The following is a 27,673-nucleotide window of genomic DNA, read 5'->3' as shown; positions in this document are numbered from 1 at the left end:
ATCTCCATTCCACTGTATTTCCTCTCCTTTGCAAACTAGAGCTTTATTTACTTTAAATAAATACTAGGGTTCTATTTTTTACAAATAATTATTTATTTAATTAAGGTCAAATGAGATTCAGTGAGAAAATGATAAATGAGGTGGACAGGTTTCTAACATTCAGAGAGAGATGGTGAACAGTTTTCCTTTCAGATAAATTTGGTAGTAACCCTAAGAAAAGAACTAATTGTTGCCAGTGGTGCTAATATTCAATGTATGATTTTCATAGAAGTGAGGACAGGAAAGAGTTAACACCAACATTTCATCATGATTGCCAGTTTTAATCTTGATCACCCATCCTGTTATTTAGGAGATGAAAAAAGACATTTTAAGGGCAAACCCATGTTCTAACATTACAATAAGGCATCTGCTCTATGCAATATGCCTACTTGGTTGGCTGACCAACTGCGAGAAGCTAGAAAAATTATGTACTCTAAATCCATGAGTGTAGATGGAATAATATAAATATCTGTAACTCAATTTAGATGGAACTTAAGATCCCCTGTTATATATTTTGGTGGGAGCCAAATTTGAATCTTTCCTATCAGTATAACATAAAATGTCACTACTCATGTGGAAATGCAGTCATTCTTCATCACCATTTATGAAGAGTGAGCAAATGTTAGCAAAGCATAGTCTTCTATCACTGCCCAGAGCTTGTTAAAGTTTTCCAGGAAGAATGGAAGCTTTGCAGGCCAGCATAATATAAGACTAGGGGAAAGACTATAGAAAAATGAGCTATATTCAGCATTGTGACAACCAGAATTAGACAAAAGAAAATGGGACACTGTGCAAGAGATAATGTGCAGAACATTGTCTCAGTACACATTTTAGCCTCACAAACAGGTATTTTGTGCATTACTTAACAAGCAGAAACAGGTGCTGATTTTAGTTCTGTCTCTTTTTGCATAAAAATCTTGTGCAAAGAAGAAAGAGTCTTTGCTCCTGATAGGACCCAAAAAAATTTAATGCTTTCAGGGAAAAAAAACATCAAAAAAGCCTGGCAGAGTTTGCTGCCAGGATGGACACTTGGGTGTAGTTTGCTTTCAGTGTTAGGATTTTTGTGTGTTTGATAACTGTCTGTAGAATCACATAGACAACTGAAAGGTTTTTCATCAATTAAGACTTCTAAGACTCTTTAGTGCAAGAATCATAACGAACACAAGGTCTTTATTTTGAACAGATTTATATTCTACAATATCAGTTCAGGAGTTTCAATCTTGTATTTGTAGGAGAAGAGCAATCAGAACCTAGAAGGCAGAGTTAAATGCACCATTAGTTTAGAGTCCCTGTATTCTCACAAAAAACCCAAATCCAGCTTCCCCTTGAATTCCGCAGATCTTTATCTAATACCAATACAATGCTGAGCTGAGTAGTTGATTAGATTCTTGCGTATAGGCGGCAATCATAAATCCTCTGTGCTTAAACTTAATGAATGGTCCTAGTTCTTTGCTCCTTCTTTTCCTTCTTTTCTCTTCCTTCTTTTCTGCCTCAAAGTTATTAACAAGCCCATTTTTAAAATTAATTATTATTAATATTAGTTAATAAATATGTTGGTGTTTCATTTATAATTAAAAAAGCAAAAAAACTTTTTGACTACCCTATATGTGCCCTGCAAATTATTATCTGTAGTAGCAACAACAGCAGCAGCAGTAGTATATTGATAATATTGGAGGATCAGCAAGAGACTATTGAATTACAAAATAAAGACTTTGTAGAGTTTGTTCTAGCATACAGTATATGGAAGTGTTTGATAGCTTATGATACTCTTCTCTTCATACTGTCAATTATGATGAAAATGCACTCCCAGATTTATATTGGTTTATGTTTATATTAGTTTCAAATCCCAAGACTTGTATAGCCCCAGCATATCTGAAACCACTAAACTGCAGAAGATTGACTTAATTCCACGTGTGCCTTGCTGATGATTGAGTCAGAACAAGTAAGGAGGCAAAATAAAATGCTCAAAGCTGTTTAAAAACAATCTAATTTACCAGAAGTTTTATTTCCCCTCCCATGGCCAGTATATGAAAATCAATACAACATAGAAGAGCTTCATGTATGGGGATTATTGAGAGAGTACAAGAGCGGGACTAAATAGCTGAATTTAAAGAATTTTTATCATATTCATGATTTTTTCCTAGCCTCATAGGTAGTACATATAGTATTCTCCCATAGAACTAACCTTACTTTTTAAGGGTGGGGGGGAAAGCAAGTTGGGAACCAGGATAAGTTTGAACCCTTCCTAATTGTTTCTATAGGAAGCACTGTTTTTGTAAGAATGCTTGAAAATGGGGTAGCAGTCTAAGATGATGGATCTTAGAATGTGATTTTACTGACATAGTGTGTGTGGCCCAAATTAAGTATTCATTCATACCTTTTTGCTTTTGAAATTAATCTTTTGGGGATCCTGGATTTCATTGAACCCCTCATTTCCAAACCTTTGTCCTTCCATAATGATGTGCTTTGAATCCCAAGATTCACAAGGAAAATCTTATGTATAGTTTCCTAAAACTAAGAGAGGTAACGTAGGACATGTTTTCAAGGTTTGATTTGGGATGTGTAGTCTGTAGAGCTCTTTTGCAATATAGCTAATTTAGGTTTACCTTCGCCTTCAGTAACAGAAGCCCATTATTTGATGTGAGGACAATCTCCGGCTCTCAGTCCAACTTACTTTAAAAAAAACAAAAAATGGGGACTTCCTGGTTGGCTCCGTAGGCAATGGAGGTGATCCTCTTGGTCACCAACCTCTGGATCGTGTTGGACCGCTAAGACAGCGACAATCAGCTGCCCAGCGGTTCGGAATTCCCCCTCTTCGGGCAAAGAAGAGGAGGTGAGCATAAGAAGCAGAGGCAGGGCTTCCCCAGACCCCTGGAAGACACCAGGGGCTCGAAGGGTTAAGCTCCCTCAGAACTTCAAAGCGCTCCAGATCTGAGGCTTTTTTCCTGCTCCGGCAGACCTAATTGCCGCGACCAACTGCCGGGACCAATTTTAACTTAAAGAAGAAAATACCAGACTGAACAGAAACAGGAGAGTTTTAACGATAAAAGCAAGTAATTAAATCAATTCCCTGTTATTTTTTTTTAAAGTTTTGGAGTTGACTTTAAAATGAAAATGGTGATTGTTTTTTAATGAGCTACGCAGTTGAAAACGAAAGTGTTACAACTCTTACTGCTTGCTGTTTATTGCCAAAAACAAGTTGGGGATTTTTTTTTTTTAGCATTGTAATGAGAAGGGGGAAGAGATATTGAGACTGTTTGTTTTTTTAAAAAAAAAAAGACTTAGAAGATTTATACGTAATATTAAGTTAAAGAGAAATTTTAAGAGATGGCAGCAAAACAATTAAAGACAACTGTTACAAAAACCCCAGGAACATTAACACCGGGAGCTTCTCCAGCACATACTGCAGATACAAAATCATTAAATTTGGAAGCACTTCAGGATAATCTGAAAGAATTTATGAAAGAATCTCTTAACGATGCTATGAATTGGCAAACTTCCCAGATAGAAGATAAGTTTAAATTAATTACAGAAGAAATGTCAGAGATGAAAAAACAGATGTTAGAAATCCAAATTGGAAATAAAGAAGTCAAAGAAGGTTTGGTGTCAGCAGTACAGGGTCTGGCATCAAATGTGATTTTATTGGAGCAGGAAGTAGAAGAAATAAAGAAAGATAATTTAAAATTGGAAAATAAGATTGAGGCAGTTCAAAGTAAAATGGATAAAGTTGATGATGAAATTGTTTTGGTACAATATAGAGCGATGGAACATGCCTTACGAATATGTGGTATGAAAGAGCATAGACAAGAGAATTTGAAGCAAATTTTTTCTGAGGCCTTTGCGGAGATTTTGGCAGTTCGGCCAGTAGATGTGGCTTTTCATATTGACAAAATTTATCGTGTGAATTCCTGGATAGCAAGACAAAGAAATCTTCCGAGAGACATTGTTATTTATTTTACTAATAGAACAGTGAGAAATGAGATTTTACAAGCTTCTTTTAAAGGAGACAAGATTCAAGTGGCTGGTCAAGATATTTTAATACTAAAGGAAATTCCCCCCAAAATGTTGAGAGGTAGGAAGGAGTTTGCTTTTTTGGTGAACGAACTTAAAAAACGTCAGATTGAGTATAGATGGGACATCCCAATTGGTATAATAGTTTATCATGAAGGGAAAGCACATCGCCTTAATACAATTAGTAAAGCACGAGAGTTTTATGCCTATGTGCTTAAAGCTGGAAGTCCACCATCTCCGAATGGTAGGAGAAAGGAAGGCGAAATTAAAGAAAAAGAAGTGATAGTAATGGAAGAAGACCTTTTACAAGTGTTGGATGTATCTAAGATGGGATCAGGGCTTCCAAAAGAGCCAAGGATGACAAGAGCAGCTGTCAAACGCAAGGAACAAGAAGAAAAGGCTCAACAGGCTAAATCGGCTATTACCAAGACGGAAACAGTGGGAGGAGATATGATTTGCGGCTGGTGCTTCAAAAGTTTCCGATTGCTGATAATGGCAATTAGACTTTTATCTTGGAATGTTAATGGATTAAACTCACCACAAAAGAGAAGAAAGATATTTCATTATTTGAAGCAATTTAAAAATGACATTGTATGTTTACAAGAAACACATATTAGAACATCAGACCAGAAATATTTGATAAATTCAAAATTGGGAATACATTTTGCTGCATCTGCCACAGAAAAGAAGAATGGACTAGTTGTTTATATAAAGAGTAATTTATCTGCAACATTAATTGAGGCGGATAATCAAGGAAGATATATTGCTATTGAACTTTTATTGGAGGAGAAAATACTTTTAATAGGAGTTTTATGCACCAAATCAACAACAAGAAAAATTTTATAAGTTTTACATAAAAGAATAACATCTTGGGATTATAAAACTTATATATTAATGGGTGATTGGAATGGAGTGATGGATATCCAGAAAGATAAAAGAAGTCTTAGAAATATTTCCAATCGTAAAACTGCCAAAGGTTTTCTTTGATTTGATGGAAGATTTAGAACTGAGAGATGTATGGCGAGAACGCAATGAAAAAGAGAGAGATTTTACATTTTTTCCTGACAGACATCAATCCTTTTCTAGGATCGATTTTATTTTAATTACTAATGATTTGTTTTTCAGAGTGAAGAAGACCAAAATTTGTTCTAGAACTTTGTCTGATCATAGCCCAGTTTGGATTGAGCTAGATCAGGAAAAAGAGGCCAGGAGGTCGTGGAGGATGAATGAGAACTTGTTTAAATATGAACAAAATGTAAATGAATGTAAAATTCTAATGAAGGAATTTTTTTCTTTGAATATGAATAAAGGGACACCTATAGAGATAGTTTGGGACACCAGCAAGCCCTATATGAGGGGAATTTTATTAGATATGAATAATAAATATAGAAATAGATTTCACAAAAGGCGAAAAGAATTAGAAAAGGAAATTAAAAGGAAGGAGCAGTTATTGGTATGTAATCCAGGAGATAGTAAAATAAAAGAGTCAATAGATATATTAAGAGGTCAATTTAATATGTTAATGGCAGATCAGGTGGCGACTAATCTACAATATGCAAAACACAATTTGTTTAATAATTCTAATAAACCTGGAAGGTGGTTAGCATATTTATTAAGAAAGAAACAGAAACAATGTATAATTGACAAAATTTATCGTGTGAATTCCTGGATAGCAAGACAAAGAAATCTTCCGAGAGACATTGTTATTTATTTTACTAATAGAACAGTGAGAAATGAGATTTTACAAGCTTCTTTTAAAGGAGACAAGATTCAAGTGGCTGGTCAAGATATTTTAATACTAAAGGAAATTCCCCCAAAAATGTTGAGAGGTAGGAAGGAGTTTGCTTTTTTGGTGAACGAACTTAAAAAACGTTAGATTGAGTATAGATGGGACATCCCAATTGGTATAATAGTTTATCATGAAGGGAAAGCACATCGCCTTAATACAGTTAGTAAAGCACGAGAGTTTTATGCCTATGTGCTTAAAGCTGGAAGTCCACCATCTCCGAATGGTAGGAGAAAGGAAGGCGAAATTAAACAAAAAGAAGTGATAGTAATGGAAGAAGACCTTTTACAAGTGTTGGATGTATCTAAGATGGGATCAGAGCTTCCAAAAGAGCCAAGGATGACAAGAGCAGCTGTCAAACGCAAGGAACAAGAAGAAAAGGCTCAACAGGCTAAATCGGCTATTACCAAGACGGAAACAGTGGGAGGAGATATGATTTGCGGCTGGTGCTTCAAAAGTTTCCGATTGCTGATAATGGCAATTAGACTTTTATCTTGGAATGTTAATGGATTAAACTCACCACAAAAGAGAAGAAAGATATTTCATTATTTGAAGCAATTTAAAAATGACATTGTATGTTTACAAGAAACACATATTAGAACATTAGACCAGAAATATTTGATAAATTCAAAATTGGGAATACATTTTGTTGCATCTGCTACAGAAAAGAAGAATGGACTAGTTGTTTATATAAAGAGTAATTTATCTGCAACATTAATTGAGGCGGATAATCAAGAAAGATATATTGCTATTGAACTTTTATTGGAGGGGAGAAAAATACTTTTAATAGGAGTTTATGCACCAAATCAACAACAAGAAATTTTTTATAAGTTTTTACATAAAAGAATAACATTTTGGGATTATAAAACTTATATTAATGGGTGATTGGAATGGAGTGATGGATATCCAGAAAGATAAAAGAAGTCTTAGAAATATTTCCAATCATGTAAAACTGCCAAAGGTTTTCTTTGATTTGATGGAAGATTTAGAATTGAGAGATGTATGGTGAGAACGCAATGAAAAAGAGAGAGATTTTACATTTTTTTCTGACAGACATCAATCCTTTTCTAGGATTGATTTTATTTTAATTACTAATGATTTGTTTTTCAGAGTGAAGAAGACCAAAATTTGTTCTAGAACTTTGTCTGATCATAGCCCGGTTTGGATTGAGCTAGATCAGGAAAAAGAGGCCAGGAGGTCGTGGAGGATGAATGAGAACTTGTTTAAATACGAACAAAATGTAAATGAATGTAAAATTCTAATGAAGGAATTTTTTTCTTTGAATATGGATAAAGGGACACCTATAGAGATAGTTTGGGACACCAGCAAGGCTTATATGAGGGGAATTTTATTAGATATGAATAATAAATATAGAAATAGATTGCACAAAAGGCGAAAAGAATTAGAAGAGGAAATTAAAAGGAAGGAGCAGTTATTGGTATGTAATCCAGGAGATAGTAAAATAAAAGAGTCAATAAATATATTAAGAGGTCAATTTAATATGCTAATGGCAGATCAGGTGGCAACTAATTTACAATATGCAAAACACAATTTGTTTAATAATTCTAATAAACCTGGAAGGTGGTTAGCATATTTATTAAGAAAGAAACAGAAACAACGTATAATTGATAAAATAGAATATAGAGGTAAGGAAGTATATCAGCAAAATTTGATTAAAAAAGCTTTTTTAGAATATTATATTAAGTTATATTCTAGAGATGTGATTAATGATAAAGATATAGATAGATATTTACAGGACCATGGTATTTTAGAAATTATAGTAGATCAAAGTGAAGAGTTGAATCAATTAATCTCTTCAGAGGAAATAGTGTTTGCAATTAAGCAGCTTAAAGCGAATAAAGCACCAGGTACAGATGGTTTGACAACTACTTATTATAAAAATTTACAAAATGAGATGATTGTACCACTTAAGGAGTTATTTAACAGAATACAAAGGGGAGGAGAAGCTCCTCCCTCATGGAGGACAGCTTTTATTTCATTAATACCTAAAGAAGATCGAGATGGTGTTAAACCAGAGAATTATAGGCCAATATCGCTTTTAAATACTGATTATAAAATATTTGCTAAGATATTAGCGAATAGATTGATGCCATTGATGAGTCAATTAATTCATAATGATCAAACAGGATTTATTAAGGGGAGACAGATGAGATATAATATGAGACAAATTGTAAATTTACTTGAATATTTGGAAAGAAACAGCCAGGTCTCAGCAGCATTCCTCTTTTTGGATGCGGAAAAAGCTTTTGATAGATTGGATTGGCAGTTTTTGTTTAAAGTAATAGAAAAAATGCAATTTGGGGATTATTTTATTCAAGCAATTAAGGCTATATATCAAAAGCAAACAGCTCAAATAATAGTAAATGGTGGATTAACAGAATCTTTCAAGATTGAGAAAGGGACTAGACAAGGATGTCCCTTGTCACCATTATTATTCATTCTAACTTTGGAAATATTATTGAGTAATATACGTGGTTTAGATCGAATAAAAGGAATTAGAATTAAAAATCAAGATTATAAATTAAGAGCGTTTGCAGATGATCTGGTTGTTTCTTTATCTCAACCAATACATTCAGCTGTATATCTAAAGGAGACAATTGATCAGTATAGTAAGGTATCTGGGTTTAAAGTGAATCAACAGAAGACAAAAATGATAATTAAAAATATGAATACACATCAGAGGGAAGAACTAGAAAGAATAACTGGATATGAAGTAGTTAAAAAGGTTAAATACCTAGGAGTATATATTACAGCATCGAATGTAAAATTATATAAAAATAATTATGAGGTATTGTGGGGAAAAGTAATTAAAGAAATGGAGAATTGGAAGAAGTTACAATTATCATTGTTGGGAAGAGTGGCAGCTATAAAAATGAATGTTTTGCCTAGATTTCTATTTTTGTTTCAAATGATTCCAATATTGAAGAAAGATGCAAATTTACAAGAATGGCAAAAAGGGATTAATAATTTTGTATGGAAGGGTAAAAAACCGAGAATAAAGTTAAAAATAATGCAAGACGTTAGGGATAGAGGGGGTTTAAAAATGCCTAACTTGAAATTGTACTATGATGCAGTTGTTTTAGCTTTAATCTCTGATTGGATTAATTTAACAGAAGAAAGGATTTTGAATATAGAAGGTTATGGTTTGTTATATGGATGGCATGCATATGTAATATATGACAAGAATTGATAAGAATTGATAAGACATTTAAGAATAATATGGTCAGAAGTGCGTTGTTAAGGGTTTGGAAAAAATATCAATATAAGTTGGAAAGATACCAATATGGACTATCCCCAGACATATGATAGAGAATATAAATATATACAAAAAATGGAGGTTATTACTTACAAAGAGCTTTTGACTATGGAAAAAGGGGAATTACAGCTAAAATCTAGGGATAAATTGAGGGATGAAGGGAGAGATTATACATGGTTCCAGTATGGACAATTGCAATCTAGATGGAAAATAGATCAGAAAATTGGTATTAGGCAAAGTGATGATAATTTGGTAAAACAAATAAAAGATCAAGGTCAACAGCATATAAAGAGATTATATAATGTATTGGTAGAAATTGATTCAGAAATGGAGTTGGTTAAAGATTGTATGGTAAAATGGGCACAAAATTTTCAACAACCTATAATGTTAGAAACATGGGGAAAAATTTGGATGAGGAATGTTAAATTCATAAGCACAAAATTTAAGAGAAAATTTTATAAAATGTTTTATAGATGGCATTTAGATCCTAAAAAACTGTCATGTATGTATCCAAATGTGAAAGCAAAATGGTGGAGATGTGATTGTGAGGATGCTACCTATTATCATATATGGTGGACTTGCAAAAAAGTTAAAGCCTTTTGGATTAAAAATATGGTGGATTATGCAGAACATTTTGAAAAAGAAGATCAAGTTTGTTCCACAGTTCTTTTATTAGGAATAATTCCAGATTGCACTGTTATAGAGACAAAACTGATTTTGAATTTAATAACTGCTGCAAGACTATTGATTGCACAATATTGGAAGAAAGAAGACTTACCTACAATTGGAGAATGGATTAGTAAAGTATCAAATTTAGCAGAAATGGCAAAATTTCTGCCTACTTGAAAGACTGTACACAAGAAAAATATATTTTGGAATGGAGAAAGTGGATTGATTATATTCAAAATAAGTATCAGATTAAAAATATCAATTAGTTTTTGAGTGAAGTTAGGAATTGATATGTATTAGAGTTTAAGAAAGAAGGAATTGATAGTGTGATGGTGTGAAATGGAATATGTTTTATGTTATATTTTAGACTAGATTATGTTTGTTAGTTACAATACCCTGTATTCTGTTCTGGAAAGTCTCGGGGGGGGGGGAAATGGGGGAAGGGGAAGATTATAAATTGATTGACTGCCATTGTACAGAAATAATGGTAGAATTAAACAAGTTGGAATGGTGTAAAGTCGGGGTTGCTCGGTAACCACTCCCGAAGGGAAAGGGTAAGGAAAGAGGAGTAAAGAAGGAAGAAAGTAGGTAGTAGGTAGGTAGGTAGGAAAGAAGGAGGAGAAGAAAGGATAGGAGGAGAAGAAGGAGGAGAAGATAGAGGGTTAGAAAGGATGGTAGTGAGAAGTGGGGAAGAGGAGGGGAAGTAGAAAAGTGAGGAGAAGGATGGTGGGGAAAGTTGAAAGGATGAGAAGGGTAGAAAGGATTAAGGGAGGGAGTGGCGGTCGAGCAGCCTGGATTGAGCATAATTTGAGTATAGGATCGATTGTTGTATAAGTGATTGTATTGTACACTGGTTAAACTGTGGGAACTATTATGGAAAATAAAATTTTTTGTAAAGACAAAAAAAAATTCAAAAAAAAAATGAGAGGGGGGAGTTTCTAGGGAAAAGCATGAGTTTGGAGTGTGCTATGCATTGCTTGGCATGCCTGAGAAAAAGCAGAATATAGTTAATAAATAATAAAGGTAGCTTTTAAAAGTCGTGCTTGTCATGTTATTGCTTCAGCCAACAGTAGCAGATCATATCAGTTGTCCAAGATTTTATTTGGCAAGGGCTTTGAGCAGCCTACAGGGACATTAAGAACAATTGAGAGCATAAAAGAGAACATAGAAAGACAGAATGAAAGATTTTAGAATCAGGGAAGAAACTATTGAAGAAATCCCCAGGTAACATCAATAATTATGCAGAGGCAAAGATTATTTTCATAAGCAAAGCATTTTAAATTAAGCATTCAGCATCTGTTCTGCCCCTTAATTACAAACGCAAAAGGTGCAATAAATCATACTTGAGCCATAAAAGAAATACCGGCTACAGGTGATTTACATGTGTGCACCTCATTTATGTTATGTACCATCTGGAGTAGCTGTATAGCAGGTTTTAAGGGAGACTTGACTGCAGCTGCTGTGAAGAGGCTGCATTTTGTTATGACTCACAATGTCTTCAAGTCATCATCAGAAGCTTTAAAATGAAATGTTGTGTGGGAGTATGACAGAGGTCCATAAGACTTTATTGTGTGATGATCATAATAGTGCTCCTTAAGCTGTGTTTGATGCTCTGCGAAGTGCTCATAATTGTGTCAGTTAATTACATTTGCACAGGGGCTTTATATGATTAGAGAGAAAGAGAGAGAGAGAGAGAGAGAGAGAGAGAGAGAACACACATATTTGTATTCCCTTTGTCTCTAAAGTGGCTCATGTTATGAAATGGAACTCTATGAAAATAGAGATAATGCAGTCATTTTCATTAGATGTGCCACTTCATATGTCTCACACACACCCCTACATACACATCTGTGCAGAAATATTCCCTGATACCTCCAAGAAGAATTGGGAGGGCTTCAGAGAAAGCTGAAATTGCCCACTTATGGTGACAGAAAGGGTTCACTGGATTCTACTCAACAAAATTATTCCAAAGGAAATCAAAACTGCACTCACAAATTTCTTATTTAATAGTACTTTGTCTCTGCCACCACGGTTTCCTTCTGCAGTTACTGTATGACCTCAGTATTTTTGTAAGTAGTATATTTTTCATTAATACCCTGGAACATCAGAATGTCTGGTATATTTATGGCCAAGAAATGCCTTCTCATAAGTGAATAGTTTCTTCATTACTCATAATAGCATTTATACTTGTCTTCAATGCTTTTCTAAATGACAGTTTTATATCAAATATAAGAGCAAATCTACAACTCAACCCTGAAACAAAAATCAGGGTGCTTATCCATGCAGCAATACTGAATTATGCTTTGAATCAATATCCAGCAATCTTAAAATTCCTGATTTTAGTCAGTATACTGTGAACATTTACAATGAAGAAAAAAATTATAGTGCCTGTTGCCATCTTCGCTCAACTCCTTAAAACCCAAGCCCAGGTTCATCTGTCCAATTTACACATAAGGCAGCATTAAAGGCAGCCTTTTAATGCAGTGTTAAGTTATATTAATATTAGTAGTTATATTAACATCAATACTGTAGTCAATTTAAAAATATATCATCCAACATGTATAAAAAATAATGGAACCACATGTATAGTTAAAGGTAAATTGAAGGGGGTGGGAAATGAATACACAATAGAAGTACACTGATGTGGAAATGTTATAAAGAAGAAAACTGTTAATTTTTTTTTAAAAAAATTGTTTAATAAAAATTATTTAAAAAAATAAAAATTATTTACTAGGAGAAAACTAGTAAGATTATTCTCTATCATCTCAGTCTTCCCCAAATGCTTTCTATGTGCACCTTCTATGTAGGTGAACATGCTTCCAAGAATCAAACTGCAGCCATTGTTGTGTTTTCTAGAAAATGCTTCTAGAAATCGGTGTGGGACCTTCCCTAGGCAGACCCATCTGCAGCCATGAAAGCTCACTGGATAATTTAGGGCTAGTTGCTCTTTTTCAGGCCAGTCAATTTCATATAGTTGCTATTGCAAGTTAAAAAAAAAAAGAGTAGGGAAGCTAATATATGCTACTTTAAGCTGTTAGGGCAAGGGTGTCCAAACTTGGCAACTTTAATACTTGTGGATTTCAAGTCCTAGAATTCCTCAGCCAGCTTTGCCTTGCTCACTGAGGAATTCTGGGAGTTCTTAATATACATGTGGTTCCAAGTCTTAAAGTTGCCAAGTTTGGACACCCCTGTGCTAGAAGAAAGCCAGCATATACATCTAATATAGACATAAACATTCTATCCACATTCTAGTGTCTTGTTGTTTAGAACATTGAAAATAAACACTGAGTAAGGACTTGGTGGGAACCAAAATAGATGTAGGCAGTCACTAAGAATGTAACATTGGGTACTCTGGGAATACGATATAAAATCTATCATGCACTTCTGAAATGAAAATAAATATATAATCAAAAATGGAATTTTAAAAAGTTGAAAAATTCAACAGATTACTTCTAACAGTCTATATTAAAGCTCTCCAACCCCTGGGCTATGTCCCACTACTGGGCTATGAGCCATTTGGAACTGGGCAGTTCCTTTAGTGTTAAAAATGTTGTTGGCATTATTTTCTATAGACAGAAAAAATCTGAGTTCCCATTTACTCAAGCCCTGAAAATCAGTTCAGAACACAGTTTTAGAGCTTCATAAACAAGTAATCTGTTCAGACTGCGCAGATGATTAATGATGATCATAGAGGTAAATTATAATTACAATTATTTTGCAATATGACAAAATTCCAAAGCAAAAATACATTAATAATAACACCATATTGCATTCTGTTTTCCTGATGATGTGAACCTCATCACAATTTTTTTCTCCAGCAAATGAAAGAGCTATTATATCCGTGTGGCTTTTAATTGTTTTCAAAGCAAGTATTTGTAATTTCCAGGTAAAGTTGTTTATGCCTGTTGAGTATATATACTATGAGTTATTACTGTGTTTTAAAATTTTGAAAATGGTACTGATTTGAAATGGAAAAAACTTGCTTCGTTCAATTTGCATAGGTTTGAAGTGTATAGCCTGAACTTTTTAATGAAACTAATTTTGTAATTTGTTTCATAATCTAATTCCTTGTGTCCCCAAATATCTAGTATTGTCACATGCATACTTTGAGAAGAAAACAAAATAAAGATGGGGAATCTGTGGCTTTCCAAATAGTAATAAACTATAGTTCCCAGATTCCTTTACCTTTGACCCTAATTAATGAGGCTGCTGGGATTTGTAGTTTGAAAGCATTTGGAAATCCACAGGCTTGTTGATTATGGTGCTATTGGGGCTAAAATCTCAGCCTGGATTTAATGGATTTTCCCTGGGACTCCTCAAAGCAGAAAAAATAACCCCCAGAGAATCTGATCTGAGTCTGATTTGAAGCCAAAGTTTAAAACAAATTATGCTTTTCTACTGTTTGCTTGTCTTTTTATGGCCAATATTAAGAGGTCTGCAATGTTGTTTCTAAACATGATCCCAGATAACATCTCTACAATTGCTATGTTCAAGGAGGCTTTTCCCCCTATTCATAGTATTAATCATCCACAGATCAACCTTTTAAAATTGTTTTTTATTAAAGGCTCTTAAAAGTTAATATCCCAGGTTGTATTTATATCTTATTCAATAGATTTTGTAAGTTAATTATATTTTTGCCCTGGAAGCTATTTTCACATTGATGATATAAAAATACTATTTTATTAATCGGGTGTCACGTTGTCAGCATTACAATAACATTACAATAATGTTGCAATTTTTTATCAAATTCTCCAAAGTTTTTTTTTTCTCCTTTTTTACAACCCAGCTTTTGTTGGCACATTGTTAGGAATAAAATTCAGCATTTGCCTCCATTTGAACATTGTTTCAGCCTCTTTCCCTATTAATTTGGCCTTGCTTTGAGGATCACTCTAAAATATACCACTTATTTGTGTGTTGCTCTCTTGCAAGCAGAGAGATGGGCATGGAAGTCCATAGTTAGTCATCCTTGGCAGCAAGTGTATTTTGAAAGCAGCAATATTTCTTGTCCACACACTATGAATCCCTGTTCATTCCACTGATCATTTTTCCCATTTTTAGAGTTGACCCCTGAAGAAAAAGCGCAGAAGATTGCTAAAGCTATGCGCAAACAGTCTGCGGAAGTGAAGGAGAAGTGGGAAAGCCTGAATACCTGTGCCAGTGGTTGGCAAAAACAGATAGACCAAGCCCTGGAGAAACTGAAGGACCTGCAGTGTTCCATGGATGACCTGGATGCAGACTTGAGAGAGGCAGAGAATGTGCGAAATGGTTGGAAACCTGTTGGAGACAGGCTGATGGCCTCATTGCAGGATGAAGTTGATAAGACAACTGTAAGATCCCAGTAGTCTTTTTAGTGCATTTCCAGCTGATGTTTAGATTTTGGCTATGGAAACTATACAGTGGTACTTAGATAGTCATAATCCAGTGCCCAGCTGGATCCAGAATAGAAAACCCTTATCATTGATATAGCTGTATTATTCCCGCTTCATACTTTTCCATTGGGAATGTGTAGCATTTCATTAAAATTATTTTGACAGCAGTAAAATGACAACAGGAGGCATATGTTTGTAGTGATGTATATAATGAGAGCAACATAGCTAGAGGGAGATAGAAGAAAATCCAAGGAACTCTCTGTGTCCCCTGAATATTAGGCACTCTAACCATAAGGGTTAATTAATTAATTAAATGTTATTGTTAAATTGGACTGCAGAGATTAGTCCCCTGTCAACTCCACCTGTCCACCATACAGATGGGGATGCTACAGATGTGTTATTTGTGAAGGGATATTTTAATTATGTAGTGAGGTGATATTTTAATTATTTAACCCTATTCTAAGATTGCATTGTTTTAATTGGATGGCTGAAATTCCTCTTAAAATATATTTTCCACTGTTTTTTTGAGAAGAAAGGTGGACTGTAAGTGCAGTGATAAGCCAGAATATTCACACAATTATCTGCCTATGAAACAAAATTAATCTATCTCCCTTAAATGCCTTTGAATTCTCAGGACTTTCTACCATACGCCATTCTGCTTCAAGTTTAGGAATTCCACATTATAACAACTAATAGTAGAACACCTAAGAATTTATGTTATTCTAAAGTCAATAAGCATTTTAGCATTGAACGTAGAAGCCTTTTGCTTGTATGTCCATGGATTGTCTAGAAAATGACAAATTAGATTATTTATGAGTAATGGAACATTATACATAAATACACAACACTCTGCCTGAGGTTTGTTCTTGCTTTCAAATAAAGATTAAGCTAAATTCGATGAAACACAATTTCTGTTGCCTTAGAAGTAAATCAAAGCAGATTTAAATATGTTGATTTAAACATAAAATATCCATCTTTCCTTTTTTTTTCATTTGAATAAAAACATAAAAGAATGCTTTTGCATACTAGTAAGAATATTTCTTTTTTTCTTTTTGCCAGCAAGAGGTAATTGTTCACCTCTTAATGGTATTTGCATAAAGAACTGTAAAGGGAAATTTATTATGTTTACTATTTGTTCAAATAGTATCATCTCTTGATGATTATTTCATTTATTAACAACATCAACATTGATGTTGAAAATGATGTACTAGTAATTCTTGGGGAAAACAGTATAAAGTTGGAAAATTGTTATCAATTTTGTAGAATTATCTGGCTTTTAGCAGATTTCATTTTTATGTTTTATTGATGCAATATAAATGTAATGAAACCCAAATTAAGATGTTCTAATTTGTTATTGAATTTGAAAATGTGTTTATTAAGTATCTTTACTTTTTTTCTCTCATTTCTACTATTTATTTAGTGGCTTTTTGTTTCCTGGTAAACTTTGGCAATATAATACATTACTAGCAAATTTACTCCTCTTTTTATACTCATAGTAGTAACATGTATTTAAGGATAGTCAGGAGAGATAGTGAAAGAATGAAAATGAGGGACACTTACATTTATCATTTAGCGATTGTAGCTTTGCTCTTCAAGATTTTTACTAAAAGCAGTTGTGTATCATCTCTTCTTAGGCCTTTAGAGAAGAAATTTCACCAATCAGCTTGAAAATCAAGAGCATCAATGACTTATCCAGTCAGCTCTCTCCACTTGATCTTCATCCATCCTTGAAAGTCTCACGACAGCTGGATGATCTGAACATGCGGTGGAAACTTCTACAGGTAGCTTTCACTGGTTAAGAGTTAGGGAGATTGAATCTTGATTGAATATCAAAATGATTCAACATATTATTTGGGTAGACAGCAAGGAATATTAGCTTGATGGAAATACACAGATTCTGTTGTCAAGGCCATAAGGACTAAATGGTAAGTCCAGAAGGTCCAGACAATGTTTAGAAGAAGCTTAGACAGATATTTCCTTCATTCATTGAACTTTAAAAAAGGAGGATGAGGAGGAGTACAACAAAATCACACCTTTCTAATCTGCTATTATATAGCCTATCTCAATAAAAGTAGTTTTTGCCTCCTTTGGAATTGATTTCATAGTCTGATCTACCTGGTCGTACCGACACATTCTTTAATGGGGAGTCCCCAACCTTTTAGGTTTAAATAATGTAGCTCAACAATGTAGGACCCAGAGGCATTATTTAAAATACAGATAATGTTTGGGGCTTGTCTTTTGTTTTGTATTGCTTATTTGTTAAATTTAGATCCTACCTTTCCTTCATCTCGAAGAACTTCCATCTCCATTTTCCCCACAACAATCACCCTGTCATGTGGTTGGGCTGAGAGAAAGTCAATGACCCAAAGTGACCCAGTAAGCTTCTGTGGCTAAGGACGAACTTGAAAACTGAGCTCCTAGTGCCAGTCCAGCATCTTAAGCACTACCCCATACTGTTTCTGAAATAATGTGTTACTATTATGCTAATACTTCATTAAAGTAGCCTTTAAAGCCATCTCGGGAGACTGTTAGGTGTCATAAAAATATTTTGGGTTTCATTAGAGCTCACAGGAGCTCTTTAGTTAGAAAAGAACTGATAGAGCTGTCTGTTTACAAAGAATTATGATTAAGCCCCTTGTTCTGAGGCTTTTCTAAAACACGTTTTTTCTTCCATTTCAATCTAATTTGAAGCACTAGAAATGCTTGTTATGCCTTACGAAGATTTGACTGAGTAGTTTCGTATATGTTCATCCAGCTTAATTAGCAATTTAGGAGAATGTTGACCCATAGGGTCAATCAGTAAACAGCATGTTCCAGTATGGTTTCTTGTAAAGATCAATAAAATCAAAATAAGCATGTCAGCTGCAGACATTTAGACAAGGGAAGAAGTGAACATTTCAGTAAATAGTATTGGGCACTAAGAAGGCCTTTGTTTGATATTGATTTGCATCTATTTAAACATTATAAACAGGAAAGCAGATTTAAGAGGAGAGAATATTTTCTCTTTAAATCTATTTGCACAAAAGAATAGTAAATCATTGTTTGTCTTGTTGGCTATATGCAGTTGGCTCGGTATGATCAGCTAAAAGCTTACTACTTGCTTTTCTTTTTTTCTATTTTTACATGCAGATATCGGTAGATGATCGTATTAAACTACTACAAGAAATACACCATGATTATGGACCTGACTCTCAAGATTTTCTTTCCAGTAAGTGTTAATGAAATGGGTTAATAAAGACTCTAATAGTTTCTTTTTCTTTTCATCCCAAATATGCTTATGCTTTAATAACTGGCATTGAGGAAAATATAGAACAAAATGATGGTCATGTATAGAAGATCCTTTCAGAGAAATCTTTAGAAAGACAATTCTCAGAGAATGACAATTTAGAATTACAATTAAATTGTACTTAGCCAATGTCAGGAGCAGGTTTGCAAGTTCTAGATAGGAAACAAAAGATGATATAGAGTTAATATATGACTTTGGACATAATATACTAAATCTTGATTAAAAACCACAGTGAAAGAAGGAGTTCATCTTATTATCCTAGGGTGACTTTTTAACAGTTTTGCAAAATGTTAATGGTTTTGTCCTCAAGTACCTGAAACAATTATGGGAACTGGGGGATTTAAGAAATAAAAACTCACTGAAAAATATCTAGAAAGATATATTTTTAAAATTGAATCAATTGTATGTACTCACAAATTTGCAAGCAAAGAATCAAAAAAGAAAAAGGATAGCTCCCAAAACAAAGGGTAAGCAATCCCCTGGTATACTGGGTCTGTTCATTAAGTGGACTGGATTGGACCATGTTATCTTCCAAATAAGTGGTTTTTCATCAACAATTGTTTTAATGTGTTCAAATGGTGATCATTTGAAATGAGTACTGTTGATTTTGAGGATAAATGCTTAAAAAATTGTTCAGGAGAGTTTACTTTCCAGAGTTTGACATATTTCTTCTCATTTCCTACATTCAGCATCTTTATACAAGTATGCCTATTTGTAAATAATAAATTACTGATTTCTTGATTTATTTACTTCCAATTTTTTATTGTTTATAGCCTCTGTACAACTACCATGGCAGAGATCGGTGTCTCATAACAGTGTTCCATACTACATTAAGTAAGTTGGTATCTGTTCTTGTAGTAATTATATTAGAATAAAATGCATGGAATTTTTAAAAGCATCGTTGATTTTTCAGATGCCCTTCCTTATATTGTAGGTCATGTAATTAGATAAGACAGGAATGCTTTGGGTGGAGGTATTTATCCATCCAAATAAAAGAAATGGAGTAGAGTTACACTCCTCCCAAAAATATCTATCTGGATCATTGCTGTCTGTGGAAACAAAGGGTTGTAAGCAATAGCCAAGAACACCTTTTGTTATCTTTGGCTTGGAAAGTTATGAAATCTGAACCCATTTAGGGAAAGGGAAAGATCTCAGAACCACTGAACTATATCTTTCAAAGATCCTGGAGCACAGGGGAGCTGTCAGAGGACTGGAAAAGAGCTGATGTAGTTCCCATCTTCAAAAAAGGAAGAAAAAAAAAACAGATCCAGGAAACTACAGACCTATCAGCCTGACCTCAATACCGGGAAAGATTCTGGAAAAGATAATCAAGCAACGAATCACCGAAACCTAGAAGCAAACCAAGTAATAACCAAAAGCCAGCATGGGTTTGTCAAAAACAGATCATGCCAGACTAATCTAATTGCATTCTTTGACAAAGTGACAAAATTAGTAGACCAGAAGAATGTTGTTGATATAATTTACTTGGACTTCAGTAAGGCATTTGATAAAGTAGACCATAACCTACTACTAGATAAAGTAGAAAAATGTGGGTTAGACAGCACAACCACCAGATGGATTCGTAACTGGCTGACCAACCGCACTCAACGTGTAGTCCTCAATGGAACTACATCCACATGGAGGGAAGTATGCAGTGGAGTACCCCAAGGCTCTGTTTTACACCCAGTACTCTTCAACATCTTCATCAATGACTTGGACAAGGGGATAGATGGGGAACTCATCAAATTTGCAGATGACACCAAGCTGGCAGGAATAGCCAACACTCCAGAAGATAGACTCAAGTTACAGAAGGATCTTGACAGACTTGAACATTGGGCACTATCTAACAAAATGAAATTCAACAGTGAAAAAAGTAAGGCTCTACATTTAGGCAAAAAAATAAAATAATGCACAGGTACCGTATATGTGGTACCTTGCTCAATAGTAGTAACCTCTGAGAGGGATCTTGGAGTCCTAGTGGACAACCATTTAGATATGAGCCAGCAGTGTGCAGCAGCTGCTGAAAAAGCCAACACAGTTCTGGGCTGCATAAACAGAGGGATAGAATCAAGATCACGTGAAGTGTTAGTGCCACTTTATAATGCCTTGGTAAGGCCACACTTGGAATACTGCATCCAGTTTTGGTCTCCACGATGTAAAAAAGATGATGAGACTCTAGAAAGAGTGCAGAGAAGAGCAACAAAGATGATTAGGGGACTGGAGACTAGAACATATGAAGAACGGTTGCAGGAACTATGTATGTCTAGTTTAATAAAAAGAAGGACTCGAGGAGACATGATAGCAGTGTTCCAATATCTCAGGGGTTGCCACAAAGAAGCGGGAGTCAGGCTGTTCTCCAAAGCACCTGAGGGTAGAACTAGAAGCAATGGGTGGAAACTGATCAAGGAAAGAAGCAACTTAGAACTAAGGAGAAATTTCCTGACAGTTAGAACAATTAATAATAGAATAGAATAGAATTTTTATTGGCCAAGTGTGATTGGACACACAAGGAATTTGTCTTGGTGCATATGCTCTCAGTGTACATAAAAGAAAAGATACCTTCATCAAGGTACAACATTTACAACACAATTGATGGTCAATATATCAATATAAATCATAAGGATTGCCAGCAACAAGTTATAGTCATACAGTCATAAGTGGAAAGAGATTGGTGATGGGAACTATGAGACGATTAATAGTAGTGCAGATTCAGTAAATAGTCTGACAGTGTTGAGGGAATTATTTGTTTAGCAGAGTGATGGCCTTCGGGAAAAAACTGTTCTTGTGTCTAGTTGTTCTGGTGTGCAGTGCTCTATAGCGTCGTTTTGAGGGTAGGAGTTGAAACAGTTTATGTCCAGGATGCGAGGGATCTGCAAATATTTTCACGGCCCTCTTCTTGATTCGTGCAGTATACAGGTCCTCAATAGAAGGCAGGTTGGTAGCAATTATTTTTTCTGCAGTTCTAATTATCCTCTGAAGTCTGTGTTTTTCTTGTTGGGTTGCAGAATCGAACCAGACAGTTATAGAGGTGCAAATGACAGACTCAATAATTCCTCTGTAGAACTGAATCAGCAGTTCCTTGGGCAGTTTGAGCTTACTGAGTTGGCGCAGAAAGAACATTCTTTGTTGTCCTTTTTTAATGATGTTTTTGATGTTAGCTGTCCATTTTAGATCTTGCGATATGATAGAACCTAGAAATTTGAAGGTTTCTACTGTTGATACTGTGTTGTCAAGTATTGTGAGAGGTGGAAGTATGGAAGGGTTTCTCCTAAAGTCTACCACCATTTCTACGGTTTTGAGTGTGTTCAGTTCCAGATTGTTTTGGTTGCACCACAAGGCTAGTCGTTCGACCTCTCGTCTATATGCGGATTCGTCATTGTCTCAAATGAGACCAATCACTGTTGTGTCATCTGCGAACTTCAGTAGCTTATTTATTTATTTTATTATTTAAATTTGTATACCGCCCTTCTCCCGAAAGACTCAGGGCGGTTCACAGCCAAGTAAAAACGAAAATACATTGTACAATTAAAATACTAATAAAAAACTTATTTGAATTGGCCACAATTAAAATTTAGAGATAAAACCCATTAAAAAACCCATAACTTAAGAAAACTAACCCAGTCCAGCGCAGATAAATAAGTAAGTTTTGAGCTCGCGGCGAAAGGTTCGGAGGTCCGGAAGTTGACGAAGTCCTGGGGGGAGTTCGTTCCAGAGGGCGGGAGCCCCCACAGAGAAGGCCCTTCCCCTGGGTGTCGCCAGACGACACTGTCGCTACCGACGGCACCCTGAGGAGTCCCTCTGTGAGAGCGCACGGTCGGTGAGAGGTATTCGGTAGCAGCAGGCGGTCCCGTAAGTAACCCGGCCCTATGCCATGGAGCGCTTTAAAGACGCTCACCAACACCTTGAAGCGCACCGGAAGGCCACAGGTAGCCAGTGCAGCCTCGCAGGATAGGTGTCACTCGGGAGCCACGAGGGCTCCTCTATCACCAGCAGCTGCATTCTGACCAACTGCAGCCTCCGGATGCCCTTCAAGGGAGCCCCATGTAGAGAGCATTGCAGTAGTCCAGACGAGACCTCACAAGGGCGTGAGTGACTGTGCACAAGGCATCCCGGTCTAGAAAGGCGAACTGGCGCACCAGGCGAACCTGGTGGAAAGCTCTCCTGGAGACGGCCGTCAAATGATCTTCAAAAGACAGCCATGCATCCAGGAGAACACCCAAATTGCGCACCCTCTCCATCGGGGCCAATGACTCGCTCCCGACAGTCAGCCGCGGACTCAGCTGACTGTACCGGGATGCCGGCATCCACAGCCACTCCGTCTTGGAGGGATTGAGCTTGAGCCTGTTTCTCCCCATCCAGACCCGTACGGCTTCCAAACACCGGGACAGCACTTCGATAGCTTCATTGGGGTGGCCCGGTGTGGAAAAGTACAGCTGGGTGTCATCAGCGTACAGCTGGTACCTCACACCGAAGCCACTGATGATCTCACCCAGCGGCTTCATATAGATGTTGAACAGAAGGGGCGAGAGAATCGACCCTGCGGCACCCACAAGTGAGGCGCCGCGGGTCGACCTCTCCCCCCCTGTCAACACCGTCTGCGACGGGTCGGAGAGATAGGAGGAGAACCACCGATAAACGGTGCCTCCCACTCCCAATCCCTCCAACCGGCGCAGCAGGATACCATGGTCGATGGTATCAAAAGCCGCTGAGAGGTCTAATAGGACCAGGGCAGAGGAATAACCCCTATCCCTGGCCCTCCAGAGATCATCCACCAACGCGACCAAAGCCGTCTCAGTGCTGTAACCGGGTCGGAAGCCAGACTGGAACGGGTCCAGATAGACAGTTTCCTCCAGGTGCAGGGGAAACTGAAATGCCACCATACTCTCTACAACCTTCGCCATGGCGGGTTGGAGACCGACGATAATTACCTAAAACAGCCGGGTCCAGGAAGGCTTCTTGAGGAGGGCCTCACCACCGCCTCTTTCAAGGCGGCCGGAAAGACTCCTCCAACAAGGAAGCACTCGTAATCCCTGGAGCCAGCCTCGTGTCACCTCCTGAGTGGCCAGCACCAGCCAGGAGGCACGGGACCAGTAAACACGTGGTGGCATTCAGTCTACCCAGCAACCTGTCCATGTCCTCGGGAGTCACAGGGTCAAACTCATCCCAAACAACATCACCAAGACCGCCCTCAGATACCCGTCTGGATTGCCACAATTTTGGTCCAGGCCGTCCCTAAGCTGAATGATTTTATCGTATAGATAACCCTTAAACTCCTCAGCATCGTCCCGCAGGGTCATCCCGCTCCCCTGGTGAAGGAGGAGCGGGTCACCCGAACAGGGCAGCTGGGCGGTTATCTGCCGGCGCAATGAGGGAGGAGGCGAGAACGCCTCGCTTCCCTCAGTGCCACTAGGTAGGTCCTAGTATAGGATCTAACTAGTGTCCGATCAGCCTCTGAACGGCTGGACCTCCAGGAACTCTCTAGGCGTCTTCTCCGGCGTTTCATCCCCCTCAGCTCCTCGGAGAACCAAGGAGCCGGTTGGGATCTGCGCCGGGTCAGAGGCCGCAAAGGCACGACACGGTCTAAAGCCCCAGCTGCAGCCCGTTCCCAGGCTGCAGCTAGTTCCTCTGCCGTGCCGTGAGCTTAACAGATGGATCATTGGAGATGCAGTCATTGGTATATAGAGAGAAGAGAAGTGGGGAGAGCACACAGCCTTGCGGGGCCCCTGTGCTAATTGTACAGGTATTTGATGTGATCTTGCTTAGCTTCACCTGCTGCTTCCTGTTTGTTAGGAAGCTTGTGATCCACTTACAAGTCTGTTCCGGTACCTGTAGCTGGTTTAGCTTAGTTAGAAGAATGTCTGGAATGATGGTATTGAATGCTGAACTAAAGTCTACAAAGAGGACCTTTGCATAGGTCTTTGGAGACTCAAGATGTTGTAGGATGTAATGCAGAGCCATATTAACAGCATCATCTGTTGATCTATTTGCTCGGTATGCAAATTGCAAGGGGTCTAACAGTGGATCCATGATGGTTTTCAGGTAGGAAAGCACTAGCCTTTCAAAGGTTTTCATGACTACAGATGTTAAAGCAACTGGTCTGTAGTCATTCAGTTCCTTGATGGTGGGCTTCTTCGGCACTGGGATGATGGTAGAGCATTTGAAGCAAGAAGGAACATAACACATCTCTAGTGATTTATTGAAAATATGGGTGAAGATGGGGGCCAATTGGTCAGCACAGACTTTTAAGCAAGAAGGAGTTATCTTGTCTGGGCCTGGAGCTTTTCCTGGCTTTTGTCTGTGAAATAGGTCCTGCACTTCCTTTTCTGTGATCACTAGGGGTTGTGAACCCAATGAAATGGGGTCAGTTGTAGGAGGCTTGGCTGTTGTTGGTGTGTCTGAGATGGGGGTTGTGGAGATAGGTGGCTGTAGTTTCCTTTCAAACCTGCAGTAAAACTCATTCAGGTCATCTGCCAGTTGTTGATTACCTTCAGCCTGGGAAGGAGGTTTGCCATAGCCGGTGATATTTTTAAGAGTTTTCCACATGTTTGCTGGTTCATTTGCTGAAAATTGATTCTTTAGCTTTTCAGAGTAGCTTCTTTTTGCTGCTCTGATCTCCCTTGTTAGTGCATTTCTGGCCTGATTGTACAGCATTTTATCACCTTTTCTGTAGGCTTCCTCTTTGGAATGTCGTAGCTGCTTAAGTTTAGGTGTAAACCAAGGTTTGTTGTTACTGTATATTCGCAAGTTCCTTGTAGGTACACATAGGTCTTCACAGAAGCTGACATATGATGTTACAGTATCTGTGAGTTCATCCAGGTCTGCAGAGGTATCTTTAAAAATATTCCAATCAGTGCAGTCAAAACATGCCTGTAGCTTTAATTTTGATTCCTCCGTCCAGGTCTTTACTGATTTAATTATTGGTTTTGTGGCTTTAAGTCTTTGCCTGTAAGCAGGTACAAGGTGAATCATGCAATGATCAGAGTGTCCTACAGCTGCATGTGGTAAAGACCGATAAGCATCTTTTAGTGTTGTGTAGCAATGGTCTAGAGTATTCTTGCCTCTGGTGGGACAATTGACATGCTGAAAGTATTTTGGTAGCTCTTTCCTTAAGTTTGCCTTGTTTAGATCTCCCAAAACAATGGCCAGTGAATCAGGGTGTTTGGCTTCAGCCTCCATGATTTGGTCAGCTAGAGTTCGTAATGCCTTGTTTACACAGGCTTGTGGTGGGACATAAACAGCAATTAGAAGAAATGAGGAAAATTCACGAGGCTAATAGTAAGGTTTGCAGTTGATAATTAGAGTCTCTAAATTGTTGTCACAGAATTTGTAAATTATTTTAAAATCTTGACACCAATTTCTATTAATATATAGGCATAAGCCTCCTCCTTTCTTTTTACCAGATGTTTCTGGAATCCTGTCTGATCGTTCAATCTGAAACCTTGGAATGTTCAGGCTGCTATTTTCAATTGATTCATTTAACCAGGTTTCAAAGAAGCATAGGACTGCTGAATTGCGAAAATCAGAATAGTATTTGTTTAAGAGGAGTATTTCATCCATCTTATTTATAAGTGAGCGTATATTTGTTAGGAAAATTGAAGGCAGAGGAGTTTTAATGCGATTTCTTAGCCTGATTAAGATCCCAGATCGCTTACCTCTCTTCCTTCGTTTCCGTCGTTTGGTTTTTTTAGTAATCCATGGCTCCGTGGGAATTGCCTCCTCCTGTGTTAGAATCTCCTCCGTGTTTGTAAAGACAGGTGGGGGTGAGATCAAAGAAAGCTGCTCCTTAAAGAAATGTTCCTTAATTTTTAGCAGATGGTCTCGTGAGTAGGAAATCCGTAGTGAGTCACAGAGAACAATTAGAAATAAAGAAACAATTAGAGAGCATTTCACCGAGGCAGCCTTCGTCGGCGCCATCTTGGCTTACATGGAACGACTTGCCTGCAGAAGTTGTGAATGCTCCAACACTGGAAATTTTTAAGAAAATGTTGGATAACCATCTGACTGAGATGGTGTAGGGTTTCCTGCCTGGGCAGGGGGTTGGACTAGAAGGCCTCCAAGGTCCCTTCCAACTCTGTTGTTGTTATTGTTATAAGTTATAACCAGCCTGGTCCACTATACAAGTGCTGCAGATGATGTTACTCCTGAAAACTTTAGTTTAGATGAAATGTAGCTATTTGAGTCTTTGTTATGTCTATACAACAAGCTAATAGTATCTTTGTATACTTGGTATTACGGTAGTTAGCAATGGGTAGCAATAGTTCTGGACATGTGATGATGTAGGTTATTACTGTCATCATGTTTAATAGAATCTTATCAAATACCAGGTAGAACACTTATGTAATTGCTCTCAAAAATGTAGGTTTTATTTCACTTATACCTGCTTCCCCAGTTCCTGCCTGGCAACTGTAAAGTGAATCTGGCTGAAGCCATCTTTTGCTTCCATCATAGTTGCCATCAGTGGTGGAATGCTGCTGGTTTAACAACTGGTTCAGTGATTGCGTGCTTCGTGTTGCACGCGCGTGCATAGTTTTACAAATACTAACCTTCTGTGTTACCACTTGGCAATCCGCGTGGCAATCCGCTCTGCTGTGCCAATCAGCTGAGAAGGTAAAAGTAAGTAAAGCACGCAGGCGGGAGGGCGGGCTGACCTGATTGTCGGAGCGAACCAGTTCTCTCCCAGCTGATTGTCAGAGCTACCAGTTTGCCCAAACCGGTATGAACCAGTAGAATCCCACCCCAGGTTGCCATGAGCTCTGAAAGGGGGAAGTAGATACACTGGCTAACAGTCAAAACAAAAAGTGTTCTTGTTGTAGGAACCAAGGTCATCTCAACAGGTGGCAGTTGAAGGAGGAGAGGAGGGACCAAGCAGCCTGCCAGCTACTTTCATTGGACAATGTGACTGGTGACATCTGGGGAGGGAAATGTTTGGTCTTTTAATTAGGCTAAAATCATGGGAACGTTTGGTTTTCACTAGCTGTGCCAATAAGATATATCCAATAAACATGTTGTTTGAGGAATCTACCTGCCTCGGAGTTCTGCCTTTGGCGGATGCATTACTCAGAATGCTTACACCACCTCTGTCTGCTTTTCTCAGCTCAAGAGCCAAGTTATCCGGTTCTTAGAGGCCTTTTATAGCAGCTGCAGCTGCTTAATGCCAGGTCTTCCCATTATGTATCTCTCTTCATCCATAACCTAATTGTGATTAGAGGGCACATTAGCAAACCTGGTTGAGAAAT

The 27,673-nt window shown here is 37.3% G+C and overlaps 1 protein-coding gene across 4 annotated transcripts in view; it reads left to right on the top strand.

Moving 5' to 3' along the window:
* Window positions 1–27,673, top strand: part of UTRN (utrophin) — a 429,397-nt gene that overhangs the window by 332,512 nt on the left and 69,212 nt on the right. For all 4 annotated transcript variants that reach the window (XM_058170259.1, XM_058170253.1, XM_058170245.1 and 1 more), the window contains exons 56-59: window positions 14,841–15,109; window positions 16,786–16,932; window positions 18,281–18,359; window positions 19,211–19,271. In XM_058170259.1, coding sequence (XP_058026242.1) covers window positions 14,841–15,109; window positions 16,786–16,932; window positions 18,281–18,359; window positions 19,211–19,271 — 556 coding nt within the window. The remainder of the gene's footprint in view (window positions 1–14,840; window positions 15,110–16,785; window positions 16,933–18,280; window positions 18,360–19,210; window positions 19,272–27,673) is intronic.

Source organism: Ahaetulla prasina, chromosome 1 (genome assembly GCF_028640845.1).
Source record: "Ahaetulla prasina isolate Xishuangbanna chromosome 1, ASM2864084v1, whole genome shotgun sequence".
NCBI lineage: Eukaryota > Metazoa > Chordata > Lepidosauria > Squamata > Colubridae > Ahaetulla > Ahaetulla prasina.
Note: the sequence above shows the minus strand (reverse complement) of the source record. Positions and strands in the feature narration are given on the sequence as shown.